A 19,348-nucleotide genomic window follows, 5' to 3' on the forward strand; every position below is an offset into this window, starting at 1 on the left:
AAGGGAGGTGAGAATCAGGAGGGAGAGAATGGGTGAGGGACAATGGGGGGGGGGAGAAACAGAGAGAGAAACATATGTAGAGAGCAAAGGATAGGGTCAAGGGAAATGAGCTACCTCTGCTGGGTTGAGGCCTAGGAGCCTCTTCACAGGAGAAACACGGGGGTCTCTTCCTGGCCCAGCCCATCAGTTTTTTATCTGCAAGCGAGCGAGACAGCAAAACAGCCAGGGTTCGTGTTCTCAGTTTTCTCAGAGCAGCTGTACACCAAAAAAATTCACACTTTAATGATAATCACTAAACAGAAGCTAGTCAGCCTAAGAATTTAACAATGCTCTTGATGCATTATTTATTGAGCACCATAAAATACTGTACTAACTACATTCTCTCCATGATACAATATCCTAAACTATGAACATTTTCATTAAGAACTACAGTAAACCTGGTATCAAATTTGCAAGCCAAGGCTTCTAAAGACAACAGTTTGAAAATACTGTAAAAAAACAAGAACTAATATGATTAAAAGATCATTTATAGTTTTGGCCAATTGTTAATCCAGAATAAATGAGATATTACTTGCCATAACAATGGTTTATACAAGCCATAATATACCGATCATCTGAGTGCAACATTACCCATACTGCACCACTACACTACAACTCCCTCAACTCTATTATAATATGAATACACACGAAGCTATTCAAAATGGTACTTAAGAAAATATAATCTTAAAGGTCATGTGCAATCAAACTTCATTTTTAATTTATGTATCTTACTATAAAGCTTCATCTTTTCTAATAAACTGAAATGGTTTAGTGTTGAGGAAAGTATATATAGATTAATAATAATAAATACTTTCTATTTTAAACATATACACCAGTACATGATAGTGCTCACAAAATCTTTTATTAAGACTTTTATTTACATCATGTAAAGATGTATATGATGTATGCAAATCATTTCAAAGTGGTTTGATTTTTCCCATACACCGTGCTGAGCTAAGTGAACTGCCTTAATTGCCAGTGTTTGTTTCTCTCATACAATTTCTGTGCCATTAACACGACAGTGTACAGATGTACCCAAATGATGGGTACATCATTTGGTCAATCAGGTATTGCACAGTTGGGTTCGGCCAGCAACTAGATGGATGATTACAGGAGCTGCCTCATCCTTGACTAGGGGAGGGGGGTGCTGAATAAAGCCTGACAAGCTTTCTGTCACAGAATGTGGAACTGAAAGAGGAAATGAGTAGGAGCAATAACCTATTAACAGAAATTAGGAATGAAGGAGATAACTTGAAATTAGAGAACCAAGGCAGGTAAGCAAATGTTAAAGTGCTTAAGTAAGTCGCAGAGTTAAGATAAATGTAAAAGATGCAACTAGAGAAATGGAAAAAGATTACAAAAGTTGAGACTGGCGGAATAATGGGGTCAAGGCAGAAGGATAATCGAACACAGGAAGAAAGTGGGCCTAATCACAATGCTGAGAAAAAATACCAACAAAAGGAGTGTGTGTGACTAGATCAACACTCTCAATTCCCACTCTCCAGAATGGGATTAGCCCAATAAGAAAATCTATCTCCCCCCAGGAAAAGAACTAAGCAGCCTTGTAAAAAACAGCAGTATATTGTTGAAGGAGCAGCAAGAACAGGTTGAAGAACTGCATCTTCATATTACAATTAAAGACAAAATTGATGTACATAATAGAGATGTAATATTCCCAAGAGGATACCAGATAATACAGAAAGACAGGATAAATAGAGGGGGTGGGGAGAAGAAAAGGAGTAACCCTATTGATACAACATTGGTGCTCTAAGGAGAGAATGATTCCAGAGGTAATTAACCAGCAGCATTTCATACTAGGTATGGCATCAGTGAGGACTATGAAGACAGTGGTACGTCTTATATACAATCCTCCATTAACTACAGGAAGGTCAAGGGAAGAATATGATCAATGCAATGAAACATGCCTGGAGGTAATTGAAAAAGCAGCCACAGTAGCAAGGAGAGCCAAAGCAAAGATCATAATACATGGGTATTTTTTAACCAAAGGGAAACAGACTGATCAACAAAGGATTCTCACGAGGGACATGAAACAGAGCTAGATGTGTTGACACAACACCAACACTTCCTGTGGCAGCATATCAACGAGACAACAAGAGAAAAACCAATGTACCAGCTACCCTAAACCCAGTGTTTACCCAAAATGAAGATGTAGAGAGCTTAAAATATGATTTACCACTAGGAGCCAGTAACACAAATGCATAGAAGCAATGGAACAGCTCATAAGTCAGGAGGGAAGTGGATAAAACAAGAACAGCAAACCCATAGTTCAACAGTGTAAGGAGTAAACGATAAAGCTAAAAATGCAAGTATACTTGTATAGGGACCTGGGTACAGAAGCAAATAGTAAGGCATTAAAGAAAACCAGAAACAAGTACACAAGAATCTTGAGGACAGCAGAGCAGCAGTTTCAGAATGACATTGCAGCAAAAACAGAGCCAACTTAAACTTTGAGCAAATCGGTTTAGGTTCATATCCTGGACAAGGAAGACTGACTAAGTGCCAATCCTTAATTGTTCAGCTCTATTCACCCAACAGTAATTGGGAACCTGGTTGTCAACCAATTGGCGGGTCATGTACCAATGAAAACTAATGGGTAAAGCTTACTATGAGTTATGAGAATAGAGAGCTCTCAGCCTGCTAACAGGAGTCAGAAGTCATCTGTTCCTGTAACACCCGTGTATGTGAATAAAAAAAAAAGTTATAGAGAACTCAACAAGAGGCTCCAGGTCTGCAACCCAAAATCAGACTGGTGTCACAGGAGGAGTGATAACAGATGACCAGAAACACTAGAAAGAATTGTAGCTAATGTAGTCAAGGTAAAAAAACCAGGGTTGAATTTAATGAAAAGCCATTTTCTGGGCGAGACCCAGAGGCTCTCCGGAGCTATCTGGGCTGATATGCTAATGTCAAACTTTGGCATCAGTCGTGTGTATGGAGTTCTGTGGGCCTACCGGGGACCACGAGCCAGAACCTCGGCCCCTCAGAAGAGGCACAAGGAGCAATGGCCTATAGAAACCCCCGTGTGGTTGGAAGCATTTTATGTCTCCCATCGACCGGGTCAGGCACCCAGAAAGGTAAGCGTCCCAAAACAATCCCCTATTCTGGTGAAAATTGCTACAAAAAGCCGAACAAGGGGATAGAACTCCCCAAACAGAAACGAATAAACGAGTATGACGTCACATGTCGCCGCTGTCTGTGCAGTTCCCCCCTCCCCGGGAGGGGGATGGGGGGCACCAAGACCCCCTCGCCGGCAATCCACTTCTCAGTTCTGAGGCTGGACATCAAAACACATGAAAAATATGCCAACTGGGGGGAGGGAGAGTTGCCGGGAGCCCCCGGGTCTCACCCAGAAAATGGCGTTTCATTACATTCAACGCTGATTTTCTGGGGGGAGCCCCGTCGCCTCCCCGGAGCTACCTACACAAAGACGCAAACAAGAGGGACCGAACCCGGGAGGTGGAAATTGCACACACCCTAACGTGTATCGGAGATAAAACTGCAAACACCAACCCAAGGTACACAGGCCCGACAAGGCCTTGGAACATCAACAAAGGAACGCAGAGCCAACTAACGAACGACTGGGGCACAGGGACAGACAACAGGCTGGCAGGACCGAACCACCCAGCGAACGACCCGAGAGAACCCACACCCTGGAACAGGGAAGAGGGGAACCCGGAACAACCCAAAGTGTGACCCCGTCCACAGCAGCCGTGGCATGCCAAGCATGGCGAAGCGCCGCAACCGAACACAACACACGATGCACCCCCGGCCAAACCAACCCAGTATCAAACAACCCAAGGACTCCTCCGGAAAACAGCAAAGCCAGTATTCGCCAGAAAAGTAGAAGATGGCTGCAAGCGCACAAAACAGCAGGAGAACCAAAAGAGCTGAGACGCAGGCGCCGGGGGAGGGTATGAAGCTCTTCGACCCGACCCCCAGAGGCCAACGTCAACAAAGAGAGCCTCGGAAAACAACTCGGAACCAAAGGGGCCACAACAAACCGAGGAGAAGAGAAAAAGAGCATGCAATCCAAGAACCAGGATGGGTCAAGCGGCGCAAGAGCAGGCTAGAGGTGAACTACGCCAGAGACGACTTGCGAAGCGTTGCAGAAGCAACTTCAAAACCGAAGCAACCAGGAGCGGTTCCACCAGCGCTGCACAAGACAAAGCGATGGTATGTGGCAAGATGACAGCCCCGAACCTGCACAAGAGAAGGACAAGACCGCGCCAACAAAACGCAGCAAACCTGAGAAGGGACAGAAAGAAAAAGGAAGGACCGCCAAAAAACCTCACACCGCCGCCAAGAAGAAGCACGCAGGTGGGACACCAACAACGAAGCCACCTGATCACCAACAGATGGTGAAAGACTCGAGGCAGAACCGAACGAGCCCCACCATGGACTGATCGAGCCTAGGAAGAGGCGGAGTTGCGGGAAGATCTCGGGTGTGATCACCGAGCAAGCAGAGTCGGAAACCCAGGCCGGCAAGGAAGGAGATGGAACGTCTACCATACAGAAAAACTCCCCAATGCCAGCAAGCTCGCCAGGAATCGGAGACTCTATGGATCCAACACGAGACTCAAGAGAAGGGACACCACGAAACCTCGAAAATGCCAACTGGCAGGGTAAGCCAGGAAACCAGGAACCCAAACCGGGCAATAGAAAAGCCAAAAGGCACATACAAAACACTCAATGTGCAAGAGAAAATCAGAAAAACGGAAAAACCACAAGAAAAAGACCAGAAGAACAGCCCCAGCACCAGCGGCTAGGGACAAAAGTATAGGAGGATGAGAAACGAAGAAGGCAGGCAGCAAACGGGAACGAAAGGGACACGACCAACAACACACACAGCTGCTGGTCATCTCCCATCACAGCAAGACCATACTGGAAAAAGCGCAAAGGATTGCCACCAGACTAGTACCCAAACCAAGGGGTAAGAGCTACAAGGAGAGACTACGGGAAGTAAACCCCACATCACTGGGAGACAGAAGAGGGAGAGGGAAAATGATCACAACATACAAGATTCTCAGAGGAATCAATAGGGTAGATAAAGACACTAGTTAACACAAGGGGCACACGCACTAGAGGACACAGGTGGAAAGTGAGTGCCCAAATGAGTCAGACGTTAAAAAGAAGTATTTCAGTGTCAGAGTAGTAGACAAATGGCACGCATGAGGAAGCGATGCAGTGGAGGCTGACTCTATACACAGCATCAAGCGTAGATATGATAAAGACCAGTAAGCACAGGAAGCTGAACATTTGTCGACTGACAGTTGAGAGGCGGGACCAAAGACCCAGAGCTCAACCCCTGCAAGCACAACTAGGTGAGGACAACTAGGCGAGTGCAGAGAATCCAATGTATATGGAACGGCTGAGCCAGGCACTGCAAGACAGGTAAGGAAGGAGTGACCCAGATAAGACCACAAAAAACGGGGCTGTGACCCACCATGTAACAAATAACAGAGACGAACAAGCAAGGCCCCAGGAAGAAGCACGGAAGGGCCAGATAAAACGCCACAACCAATCCCCAACATGCATCACCAGTAACAAAAATGCAGCAAAATAACATCCTGACAGGGCAACATATACCTCATAACAGTTACTTCCACCAGTGTACTTCGCAACATGGCGGAAGCGGAGCCCCTCGATTGACTCTAGCATGGTTTGGACATGTATATGAGTGGGACTGGATGGGTATAAATAGGAGCTGCCTCATATGGGCCAATAGGCCTTCTGCAGTCACCTGTGTCTATATGGTCTTATATTCATAACCAAAACCCACGAACCAGCACCTGGCCGAAGGAGACGCCAGACCGCATAAACTCGCCAGCAGAACGTAGGTACAAATGCTTCACGACACAACATAGCCGAGAAGATTCTGGGAGCACCGCCAGGGAAAGAAGGCCAGAGCAGCACATGCAGGAGAAGAGGAGGGTAGAAGGGAATGAGGCACCCCACACCCACATGCAGGGAAAACCCAGCATCCTCCCCATAGTGGCAATCCAGGACACCCCCAGTAGCTACGAGACATGGACTGGAGGGATGAGAGGAGCGAGAGGCTAAGCACCCGAGAGAAAAGGACGCGGAACACCAGCACATGTACACCGCCCATAACCAAAAACTCCCATGGTGCATGAGCAGGACACAAGGTTCAAACCGCACAGCCCGCTCGGCAGAAAGACGCCAACGAGGAGTATTTAAAGAAATCTAGCAGCGCCGAGACAGAGCACGAAGAGAAGATACAATTACAAAAGAATGAGACAGGACCAAAAACCAAGAGGAAGCACGGAAGAGGACCAACAAGCCCGAGAAAGGACTGGAGGGAAGCACACCAGAAGACAACAGACTTTCCAATAATACAGGAAGAAGCGAAAAACCTTCCCGAACTTTCAACAACACATTGAAGCAAGCACAAATCACGAAGGCACATAAAGGCCAAATCGCACCCGAGACCAAAAATCATGCAGAACCCTGAGAAGAGGGGAACATGACGGAGAAATCCCCTCCCAAAGAAGAAGGGTGAGTAAACGGAGAAGAGTACCCACCAACAGGACGGAACCAACGGACCCAAGGGACAAGGAACCGAACCCGGGGAAGGGCCGATGCCAACAACTCGTACGTATAGGGTAGGGGGGGGAAGGAAAAAACCCATTCCATGTTACCGCAAGCCCTGCTCAGAGGGAAGAAAACCCCAGCAGAGCCAAACGGGGCCCGAGGCCCCCCCAAGTCAGCCCCTGCCCAGACCTGGGAACCTACACGGCAGGCCCCGGGGCCGAGCCATCCCCCCAAAGCCCCAGCCTCACAAGAAAAGCTGGAGCAGCCGGAAAAGTACTAAGGGAGCCCACTGGCAGACTCATACAACATAGCTGGAGAAACAGGATTGAATGCCTCCGTCGCTACCCCGGAAGGGGAATTCCCCGAGACCGCCCAAGTCTCAAGACCATCGAAGCCCCACCCCGATCCCGATCCCACAGACGTTGAGGATCCGGATGCAGAGGAAGGGGGGACCAAACTAGACCACAACAGGGGGGAAAACAAGGGGGGGCACGGATGGAAACAAAACCGAAGCAACCAACACCCCCAAGCCCCGTCACAACAACCAAAAACGGGGCAGCCTCGGGGCTTCCGGGAAGCACACAACCTAGCACGTTGCCACCGCTTGAACTCAACGTGCAACCCCGTGCTGCCTGCACCCGCATAGTCAGCATAAGACCGGGTAACCGAGTCACAAACAAGCGACAAAACTTGCAGGACTCTGGGCCGAAGGTGCCACCGACTCCACAGGCAGCAGACGGAGGCAAAACAGTGAGTCATCCTGAGACAAGGGGACAAAGCAACCCTCGAACTTGCACAAAGTGAGGGGAGGGGGACTCCGAGGTCACATTCATCGGACAAACGCGTCCCCGTATGGATTCCCGGGGTCCTGAGACGGAACTCACGCTCAGGAAAGCCCAGGCAGTAGGGTACTGCTTAATGGTGCCAAAGTCTACCAAACAACTTTCTAAGAATTGAACCCCCCGGGACGTGTATACTCACGGGGACCTAGCAGGGGGAACCACCGAAAGAAGGAAGAGTACTCGGTACACAGGGGGCAAGAACCAAGGCAGACTCCCCCCCCCCCACACCAGGAAGGCAGAGAAAAAGTAAACCCCGTAAGAGGACAGCGCACTCAGGCAGAACAAAGCCGGCCGCTATGATTGGTGAAAACACAGTGCAAACTGCCCCCTACCCTAAGGCGAACAAGGGAGACAGAACACCCTAACACACAAAGGGTGGCCGATAACCAAGCAGTAAACGGCCTAGCAGAGGCAGAACCCATCGAACTTGTGGAAGGTGGCCCCATGCCCCAAGGGCAGTACTTACAGGGAAAGAAGCCCTAGGCGCATGCAGCCCGAGTACTGGAGAATCACTCCTGGCTCACGCACCACCTAGAGGACAGTCCCCACACACAAGGCAGAGTGCTGAAAACCACTGGAGCCAGAGCACACGACCGTTGCCGATAGCATCAGCCTCAGAACTGGGAGGTGGATTGTCGGTGTGGGGGTCTGGGGCTCCCCCTTCCCCCTCCCAGGAAGGGGAGAGCTGCGCTGACGGCGGCATGACGTCATACACGTTTATTCGTTTCTGTTTGGGGAGTTCTATTCCCTTGTTTGGCTTTTTGTAGCAATTTTCACCAGAATAGAGGTTTGTTTTGGAACGCTTACCTTTCTGGGTGCCTGACCCGGTCGATGGTACATAGAATGCTTCCAACCACACGGGTTCCTATAGGCCATTGCTCCTCGTGCCTCTTCTAAGGGGGCCAAGTTCTGACTTGTGGTCCCCAGTAGGCCCACAGAACTCCATACACATGGCTGACGCCAAAGTCTGACATTAGCATATCAGCCCAGATAGCTCCGGGGAGCCAACCAGGCTCCCCCCTGAAACACACCTGGAGGACCTGTATGTAACAACGGTCCTTACGTCTGGTCCAACGTAAAGCTGTAGGACCAGACCAGATATCACCCTAGTTACTGAATGAAGCTGCAGGAATCCTGTGTTACCTATTAACTATACTATTCAACATTACACAAGAGACAGGAGAGCTACCAGAAATCTGGAAAAAGACAAAGTAGTTCAAATTTTCAAGAAAAGGGACATACTTTAGACACTATGGATCAGTGTCATTAACATGCATTCCATGCAAGATTCTATAAAAATCCATCAGAAAGAGAAGTGGAGAACAATTGGGGAGAATAAATTTTATGAGGCACAAAAAAGGCATCGGAGGAAATATCATGCTTAACAAATTTGATATAATTCTATGACAAGGTCACCAATATAAGACAAGAGGAGGAGGAGGAGGATGGGTAGACTGCAACTTCCTAGACTGCCAAAAAGCTTTTGATAGTTCCTCAAGAGAGACTAATGCACAAGATGAAGAGACAAGCGGGAATAACTGGAAAGGAACTGGGCTGGGTACGGGAGTATTTGACGGACAGGAAACAAAGGGTCATAATCAAAGAAGATATGTCGGGCTGGAGAGGAGTGGAAAGCGGTGCTCCAGAGGGCTCTGTCCTAGGACCGTTATCCATTTTCAATTTATGTAAATGAACTCACAGAGGGAATGAGCTCATATATGTCTATGTTAGCAGATGATTTAAACTGATAAACTGGGCACGCCTCGTCCCACACACCGCCAGCAGAACAGAACCATGCGATCATTGACCCATACATGTACTGTATCAACAAACTCAAGCATCGAGGCAAACCTAAAGTACCGAGTCTAATTTTTCAGAGAAATTGAGCTCGAGAACGTAAAAATTTGAAAACATGGAATTTGAAAACTGAGGTTCAGCTGTAATCCCAATATCATCACCAAGTTATGTGAACAGGATAGAAGCAGCATATGGGAAGTTAGCAAACATATAATGTCCTTTAAGAATCTAAACATGGAGGCTTTCACGCCCCCACACATTGCCTGTGTGAGACAATTCTCGATTGCGCCGCTCCAGCATGGAACCCACACTTTGTTAAGCATAAACAGAAACTTCAGAAAGTTCAGAGGTTTGCAACTAGATTAGTACTAGAATTTAGAAGCCTCAGCTACTAGGACAGCTTGAGAGAACTCACCTTCACAACCTAAAAGTAGAGAAGAATACAGAATAGATATGATAACTATACAACATTTTGAGGGAATATAGACATAAGTGGCAAAAGGAAGCCCATTTGAATTAAAAAAAGAGGTAGAACAAGGGAACATCCTGGACATGCAATTGTGTCCAAGACGTATGAAAGTTTTCGTTCCTCCATTTGGTTGGTCAGTAAGTGGAATGCACTGAAGGAAGAGGTTGCTGAAGCCAAAGCCATCCACAACAAGAGAAAATATGAAGAAAAGGTTAATGTTGAGAAAGGTAATTAGCATGTCAGGAATAAACAGCTAAGAGGCACAGAATAATGACCTACATTGCACTCCCCCTTAATAATTGATAAGTACCAGTGAAATATACAAAACTTTTTTCCTATTTAATACAACTTAATGGGCAAGACATCAAAGTTAAGCAAGTATTTTGCCATTTCTAATGAGATAATACAGTATTACTATTAAACTCCTACTGTGTTTAATAAATTAACGTGTCAAATATTTCTACTCATGTGACTAAAGGGTTTGTTGACAGTGCAATGCCTAATGTTTCAGTTGCCTTCAGCTGGCCAGTAATATTAAAGGGATGCCCAATACCTCAGCATCAAATAATGAATTTACAATAAACTGTACAAGCTACAGTATCTTGAGTTATCACCTTCATTCTTTTTCACAAATATATGACAAATTATGATACTATTATTTACAAATTAAGTACAAAATTATAAATTAAAAAAAAAAAAAAAACAGCTGGTTGTACATGACCTTTAAAAAATCAGCGTTGAATGTACTGAAACACCATTTTCTGGGTGAGCCCCCGGAGGCTCCCTGGAGTTATACCAGGCTAATATACGATACATTAGAACAGGGCTTTAGTCAATGGAGTTCAGCCTACCGGGGACCACGAGCCAGAACTTGGCCTTCTCAGAGTGGCACAGGGAGCAATAGCCCTGGAGAACCCTTCCTGTGGTGTGGGGTTTTCCTTATCTGCCATCAACCAGGGGTTAGGCACCCAGAAAGGTAGGCACAACAAAACAGAACCCACATAGTAAGAAAATTGCAACCGAAATTGCAGTATCTGAAACCAAGGCTGGGCCGGCTACCTAGGAACCAGGAGTATCACCCTTCCCCGATAGGACTCCAAGTGAGCTAGAACTGCTAGCACAGTCCCGTTTTGGAACTGGAAACAGGCAGGAAACCCACTTGACAGACGACGTCGTTTCGACTACACCCAAGCAAAGCCACATTAACCCTTACACTGCTCAGGGGTCCTGGGGACATTTACACCCCTGTGCGCAAGAAAAAAAAAATTCAAAAATTTTTTTTCGTCTTCTAAACATGTTAATTTGTGTCCCCTGAGCACGGAAAAAATAAAAAAAAAATCGTAGGTGACATATTTTGGGCACAATTGACCGAGGAAGTCTGGCAAAAAGTGGGCGTTGACAGAGCGGTCGTCAGACCCGGTCAGCGTCACCCGCGCTGACAGATGGGAGTTGCCACAAAGATATTATTACCTAATTGTTTCAATGTCTCCGATTGATTTTTTCTTAGTTTTTTTGCAGTAATATTATTCAATAGTGTGTATTGTAATATATTTATATAATAAAAGTGGTGAATAATTGCTATACTCAAAAGTATGATGTGCATATTAGTGATTCAATTATTATGTTTATAAAACAATAAACATATTGTTTTGCTGCTATTACACTCTATACACAGGTTATATATAAGTATCTGCATGTTTTAATCACCATAACGAACCACTAAGTTGGTATTGAGAGTCGAAAAGCAACGAAGAGTTACCGTCACACACCAGCCAGCCACTCGCTGCCACTCCCTCAACACACGCACTAAACTTTCTTCCCCAAAAATACCATTTGTGGTGTTATTACACTATATACAGACGTTATATATAAGTATGTATATATTTTGTTCACCACAGCTGTACAGCTAAGCTGATATAGTTAGTTCAGGCACTAAGAGTCGTCGCTATACACAGATGGCGGCTGGCGGCTCCCTCACTCTTTCAAGGTCACACGCACTAAACTTTCTACCCCAACAATACTGTTTGCAGTGTTATTACCCTATATACACATATTATATATAAATATCTATATGTTTTATGCACCGTAACAGTACACCTAAGCTTGTAGTGCGCCCAAAGAGCATAGTGGCCACCCTCTAAACAGCTAGACAAATCGTGCAGACAACGTCACCTCCGTCACCCATATGGCTCCTCCCAGCATAATCCTTTTGCTGCTATTACACTAATACACACATTATATATAAGTATCTACATTTGTGTTCACCATAGAGAACCACTGACCTGGTATGGTGAATGCAAACAATAACAGGTGGCCACACAGTCAGTAAACGATGCTGTCTCCCTCCATCTCTCAGCATCACTCCTCTCAGCACTAATTATTACAAATCCTGCTATTATCACAACCCTGGTTATTTATATCACAGTCATGGGTCATCTGTAATATTGTCATCGCTAAATAATAACAATTATATATTTATTTTGACATTTTTCGGCGATGCTGTGGTCACAAGCTGAACAGCAATGCTGTTCGCTTATGCTGCGTGCGCCGGCCTTGGTTGCTCCAACAGTACTGTGCCTCTCACACCTGAGAATATTGCCCACGATTTTTTTATAAAATGGCATCTGTTTACAAGAGCCCTGAGGAAGCTACTGTGAACCTCGTGTAGCCGCGGGCCATTTGAATCAGGCCTGGCACCCTATGGCGTATATATACGCCATGCGCACCATGGGACATGTTACTCAGGGCGTATATATACGCCATGCGCACCATGGGACATGTTACTCAGGGCGTATATATACGCCATGCGCAGTTTAAGGGTTAAGATGACCAGACAGGGGGGACAAGGAAACAAGTCTGACCCCCCCCCCCCCCCCCCCCCAAGGCCAGAAGAAACAAACACCGCGCAGACCAAACGACAAAAGGCCCCGGGAACCACCTCCCCCCCCTCTCTGAAATATGACGTAATAGCCGTCCGAAATAGGACATAATAGCCATTCGAAATAGGATGGCAACTGGCCGAAGCCTCCGACAGAAACTGGGCAACGATGTCCTCAGGGAACAACAGCAAACAGAATGGTGAGAAAGACTGCTGAGCAAGGGCCCAAGCCGAATCGAAAGATAGAGCCAGCACGGCCTGCCGATACGCAAAGCTTGAGGAGAAAAACATGGAACCCATCTCTTAGTGGATCAGCGCAAACAACTTCAGGAAGGAAGACGACGCCTAACCAACCGAAGGCTCTTCACTCGATGCCCCCACATCTTCCGAAAGCCAATCCAAAGACAGCTCCAGAAGACCAAAGAAGCAAAGGACCGAGGCCAAATGACCGCGAGTTCAATGGTGCTCAGCTGCCAAGGCAGTCGGAAGAGTGGGAATCTGACCATGCAACTGCACCAGACTCACATCACGAGGAAGCACAAGGGCAAAGGAGCACTCATTGAGGAACTCGAGCGAGCCCCCTTAAGAATACTGTACCTGCAACACCAAAGAGACCTCGCGCCACTTAAGCGTGCGGGTATGACAAAAGCCACGCCAAGGTCCAAGAGAGAAAAGGGGACAGACTGCTAGCTAGGAAGATCCCGGAACCTCATAACACACCCAATACAGGGAAGAAAACCGACCTCTAACAAAGCCGGTTCCATCACAGAGGCATGAACCGGGTCTCGCAGGAGTTATGCACCAATGGCCTCCCAAACCTCCCCAGATGAAATCTAAGAGGAAAGAAATCTCCGGAAGGACGAATCCAAGGAACCCTAAGGCACCCGGAAACAAACCCAGGGGGGTAAGCCGCACCCAACTTTAATTCAAACAGGGAAGGAGGGTACAAAATACCATCCTCCCATGTAGCAACAATCCCTGCCCAAAAGGCACAAGGACCCAAGCAGGGTCAAAAGAAGCCCAAGCTCTCCAAGCAGACTTCCCCAAGCCCCAGGAACCCCCGACACAGGTCTCGGAGCAGAGCTTTCTTCCACCCCCACCACCCCTGAAGAAAAGGCAGAGTCCAGGGGAAAAGCTTCCAAGTAGGAAGTGGGTCAACCTGGAAGCTTCGGTGGGTAAATCGTGCTCAACCACCATCACACCCGAATTGGAAGGGGCAGCCCCCAAAGTCACCCAAGCCAAACCACGCCCCGACTCGGAAACTCTCAAGGCATCTAGGAGCCGGAAGCAAAGGGGGGAGAAGCAGGGCAAACCACGCTTACCCGGGAAAGAAGTGGAGGCGCGGACAAACCAAGGTCGACGCGACCAACACCCCCAAATCCTGACCCCTAAAAACCCAAGGAGGGCAGCTCCGGGGCCTCAAATCGGGCAATCAATCTGCCACGTTGCAAGGACAATCGAGCATGCAATACAGCCGCTACCTGATTCCTAAGATCAAGAGATAGGGAATGAGGAAATTAAAGCACAAGTGGGAAACAAGTCCCACAAGACTCAGGGTCGTGTCACCGACCTAGCAGGCAGCATGATGGAAGCAGTACGGGTGACTGTCACCCTGAGGCAGGGGCAACGAGCAACCTTCAACTTCGCACAAGGCTAGAGTGGACTCAGCTAAGCCGGTAAAATATTTGTCCAGTAGCAGGCAAACTGACTATCAGTAGTATATGTGAACCCTCGAGGGTAACAGTGGAGGACCACCAACACCACTTAGGCTAGCCTAAGAAGAGGATAGGCAGACCTCCACAAAAGAGAGACAAAAACAGAAACTAAAAGCCTCCGAAGAAACACAATAAGCAAACTGGTAGCCAGAGAGAAGCATCGGCCGCTGCGTTATAGTAAGGCAGTTTGCACTAGCCACAGTGAGCCCACACTCGGCCAATAACACACTACCACCCAGGGCACAATGTAAAGCCAAAGACCCCTGACGTACCCTAAGGGCGAAGACTACGTTAAGCGACGAAGTCCTCTAGCGGGGAGTGATTCCCGAATGCCCCAGGGAAAATAACCATGAAACACAAGGGCAGTACTTACAGAGCACCTAGGGAAGTTCACCCTAGACACATGCAGCTCCGTCATACAAGACACTTGGCCAACAGCCAAATACACTGCTGGTACAGCCACACAGGGCAAAAACCAGAACAGGAACTTGAGACCAGAGGTGACCTAAGTGACCGCCAGCACATTTCTTTCTAGGGGTTATTTTGATCTTTTTGGATGTAGATTGCACAGGTTAACCAGACAGTCGTCTGTTTTAATTCGCCTACTTTTCTGGATCCTTTCCTGGTCAATGGCAATTACGACATACAGTATTTTAAATGTTAAGTGCTCATAAGCCATTGCTCCCTGCGCCTCTGAGAGCACCAGGTCTTGGCTCGTGGTTCCCGGCAGGCATAAGAACTCCTGTGACTAATGATCCCAAACTAATATAGCACATATCAGTTCGGGTAGCTTCAGGGAGCCGATGGGACTCCCAACAGAAATATTTGTGGCATATTATGTTAAGAATCTAGCAAATTAATTACAATGTAATAAAGCAATTTGAAATTATTAACAAGTATAATTAATCTCCTAGCTGAATACAGTACTACACTGTTCTATTAATATACTGTATATAATAATATATTTTATACAGCATCAAATAACAATACTGCAGCATTCTCTATTGTGAGAACATTGAACAAAATGAATGCCATGCTAATGAAGATATTTTAATTTTTATGTATATTCACTGCTTGCATCCCCTTTCAAGGCAAATAAAATATCTGATCCAAAAAACGTCCAGTACACTAGCCTATACGGAAATCTTTCACTGCTCATGAATTGTGAAGAGCATCTAAACTACTGGTACCAACTGGAAGCATTCAAGATGTACTGACTGGAGCCAAGATATGACAATCTAGTGTGCCCGATACACAAATAATACATAAAACCAAAGGTCCACAATTTCAAAATTTAAAAAAATTACTGTACATGTATTGGAAATATTGCCAGAATAAGGAAAATGTTTATAAATAGACACTATAAAAGTTTCCAGAGTACTGTAATAATCAGGGTTGTGATTGCTATGTTAGCCTGAAGGCCACAACAGCAATAGCTACACTGATCAGGTGGTTACAAGGAATGCCCGACCTCTGACCCAACAGCAACAATATGAACCTCAAGAAACTAGTTACACAGGAAAGTCATACTGTTACCTTTGTTTACTAGAGAAAACATATTGACATTGGTCCTCCCCAATACCTACCATAAAACTTTGGCCACAACTTTGGATTTAAGCTCTATAATCACAACTGTTTTGTCTAAAATACAATTTCCCTCTCTTCTTTAACCCTTGAACGGCACTAATTGTACATGTACCATTTAGACATCACTGCGCTACGACACCCAACATAACACTGGGGTATGGCGGTGTGCCAACCAACTCTTAAACGATGTTAGGATATCTCAAGATTCAAAATGCATGCGCAGTATATTTGTTACGAGATAGAGGCCCGAGGCCTCCAGTGAGCGGCGATCATCTTGAAAAAAATTCCCAGCATGCCCAAGGGCTTCGAGTAGGCTCAGTTCTGATTGAGCAACCATGACTGAGGCACCCACCTCCAGCTCCCAATCCCGTCAAACGTGGTGTTGAAAGATCGTTGTCTGAAGGGGAAATTCGGACATAGTTTGAGGAAGAAAAGGGTAGTGATATTGATGAACCAAGGCACGGTAAAGACTTAACACCAGTATCCAATACAATCGATTCAGACACAGATGAGAACGATACAGCAAGCGTGTCCAGTACAGGGTGAACGCCAGACGTGTTACGGCCTCCCAAGTCATCGCCCTTGCCATTATCACCACCACCTGTGACATCTCCTATTTTTTAATAAAGTGATACTATAGATAACTCGTTTCCTAGGTTCAGTGATGTTACTTCTGATAGCATAGATAAACCGAGTGTTAGTGGCTTCCATGGTGGTGTTACTAGGCGGAGATTTGCTGTCTCAGCAGCACGCCCTGCCAAGCGCTGCCATGTCATCCACCCATGACGACAGTGTCGCCTCTACATCTACTTTCCTTGGTCGCCCTACTATTATACAAGGTAGAAGAAATTCATCTACTGGTCAACAGAGATTTAGTGCAAGAAAAAACGACCCGTAGCGGTGGCGCCCGTGGGTATGGCAGCCATGGTGGTGCCTGTACAAGGAGCACGAGTGAATTTGTGTGCGAGGCCTGTAATAATTTTGTACCACACAACCCACAGTTTGATGATACTGATATTTGTGTTGTACCCACCCATCCTCTTACAAATTACATCATTTTTCGCCCATATGCGTTACAGCCAAAAATCACCGTATTGGAATATAAAAAAAAAAAATGGAAATTCACTTTCCAAATGAAATGGACCCAATGCAGTAAGTTTTGGATTCCCTCGTAGGTTAAGAAAGCAGCAAGTTCTCCTAATGTTTCAAAAAGTCATGAAAACTGTTACTGTCCTCACCTAACCTAACAAACTAAGCAAAAGGACCCAAACAGAAAATGGGACTGTACGTCACTTTTGCACGCCGCTTTCATTTTCAAGTACAGCGATTTTTAGCCTTGTATGCGCACACAAGTGAAAAGTGATGTAATCTGTAAGAGGACGGGTTGGTTGCACTTACTTTTCCCCGTACATAGGTGACCATATGACTGAAGTGAATATTTTATGGCTTATTTTGACAAGCCATTCATGCAACATCTTGTTGACAAAACCAACAGGAATGCAGCACAACTTATTGCAGATGGCTTATTACCTGCTTCATGTATGACATGTTGGAAGGACACCACAGTGGCCTAGTTGTGTTCTTAGCTCTGTGTGTGCTTATGAAACATTCCATGAAGCACGTCATACAGGTATATTGGAACAAAGACTGTGCTGTTCCAACACCAGTATTCAACAAGTACATGTCATGAGACATGTTCCTAATACAACTATGTGCCTACACTTTGAAAACCTTGAAAATGTTGATCGAAATAATCAACTCTGGAGAGTGAAGTGTTCAGTGATATCAGAGGAAAATTTTGTGATTACTTTGTACCAGGACATAATGTTGTCATTGATGAATCCCTATTTCTTTTCAAGGGACGTCTTCTCTTCAAGCAGTACGTCCCTCGAAACGGCAAAATTTTAGCCTCAAATTCTTTGTACTGTGCAACTGTGAAACCAGAATGATGATGGACATGATATTATATTCCGGTACAGATGTCGACATGCCCGCTCAAGGTCCCCACAGGTTTTCTGGCAGGTTGGTGAAGATGCTCATGGAACCACTGCTGAACAAGGGGCACATTGTTTACAATTATTATACCAGCCCCTTGCTAACAAAGTTCTTGCTTGAACATAAGACATGAGTGTGTGGCACTGTATAGACACAGGAAAGAAATGCCAGTTTTTGATACTGGTATTACTTCTCCTGAGAGTAAAAGAGACAAATGTATGTGAATGCATGTGTGTGTATATATGAATGTATATATGTATATGTACGTATAGGTGTGTGTGTATGTATATGTGTATAAAGTACATACGGAAGCTGATCAGAATTGCATTTCACCTTTGTAAATGCACATTAATGACACTTCGATCACTTTATGTAGGGCATACGTAAATCTGTGTATCTAGGTATTTACGTATGTAGGTTAGCTTAGCATTTTAAAAGTACCGAATCACCTTCTGTGGTTGATTGTTCAATAAATCCCTGAACTATATGTTTGACTGATTTCTAACCCTGTCCATGGAGGACAGAAGAAAATGTATATATGCTGGTTAGCATTGTAAATGTGTGGCCACGTCTGTGGTAGAAAATAATATATAAAAAAAAAAAATACTTCTCCATGTCGCCACAGCGAAAGTAAGTGGTTTTTTTATATACATTTTTTAAACATGTACATATTCAGGGAAGGGAATTTTACAAATTTCCAAAGAAACTCTTTTTTTTTATTTGGAGGGGGAAGGGAACACTTAAATTTTGGCGCACCAACAGAATGTCACAATAAAAGCCGTGCAGCACTGAGGTTAAAACAAATCGTGGGTACCATTGCCAGATGTGAAGGCCTTAGTATTGAGTGAGCAAACAAGACAGGCACATGCAGCATGAGCTAACAGCACTGCTGTTCAGATTGTGACCACAGCATCGCCTAAAACTTTTAAAATATATGTAACTGCTTTTAATTAGCGATAATTGTATTACAGAAGAGCCTGACTGTGATAAAAGAATCTGAACAATGTTCAAATATCAATAAACACAATGCTGTTCTAGTTGTTCAAAGCACTAGGTAGGTAACTACAGCACATTGTCATTGTTTGGTCCGTCTAAGAATCTTGAAAACGACCTCTCGTGTTCCTTTACAAAATAAACGTGTGGAAAATGATTCATTTACAGGATTTAGTGACCAAGATTCTAATAATAGCAGCATTGTGGTGAGAATTAGCAATGTGCAATTAACAATGTACAGTATTCATCTGGAGTGTATGCTTCGCTTTCCAACTTCAGACTTGCATTTAATTACTTGGATGGAGAAATACTAAAAAACTGTTCATGACTTTTGTGAGACCAAAATTGGAATATGCAGCAATTGTATGGTGCCCATATCTCATGATGCACATCAATAAACTGAAAAAGGTGCAAAGGCATGCTACAAAATGGCTTCCGGAACTGAAAAACGAGAGTTACA

At 45.4% G+C, this 19,348-nt stretch overlaps 1 protein-coding gene across 18 annotated transcripts in view; it reads right to left on the reverse strand.

Annotated features, from left to right (window-relative positions):
- The window catches only part of LOC123764254 (ATPase family AAA domain-containing protein 2), a 184,430-nt gene that overhangs the window by 122,771 nt on the left and 42,311 nt on the right, over positions 1 to 19,348 (reverse strand). For 5 of the 18 annotated variants that reach the window (XM_069315763.1, XM_069315762.1, XM_069315760.1 and 2 more), the window contains one exon: positions 115 to 255. The exons of the other annotated variants lie outside the window; for them this stretch is intronic. In XM_069315763.1, the coding sequence (XP_069171864.1) occupies positions 115 to 255 (141 nt within the window). The remainder of the gene's footprint in view (positions 1 to 114; positions 256 to 19,348) is intronic. 18 annotated transcript variants of the gene reach the window in all.

The sequence above is a fragment of the Procambarus clarkii genome, chromosome 82 (genome assembly GCF_040958095.1).
Source record: "Procambarus clarkii isolate CNS0578487 chromosome 82, FALCON_Pclarkii_2.0, whole genome shotgun sequence".
Classification (NCBI taxonomy): domain Eukaryota; kingdom Metazoa; phylum Arthropoda; class Malacostraca; order Decapoda; family Cambaridae; genus Procambarus; species Procambarus clarkii.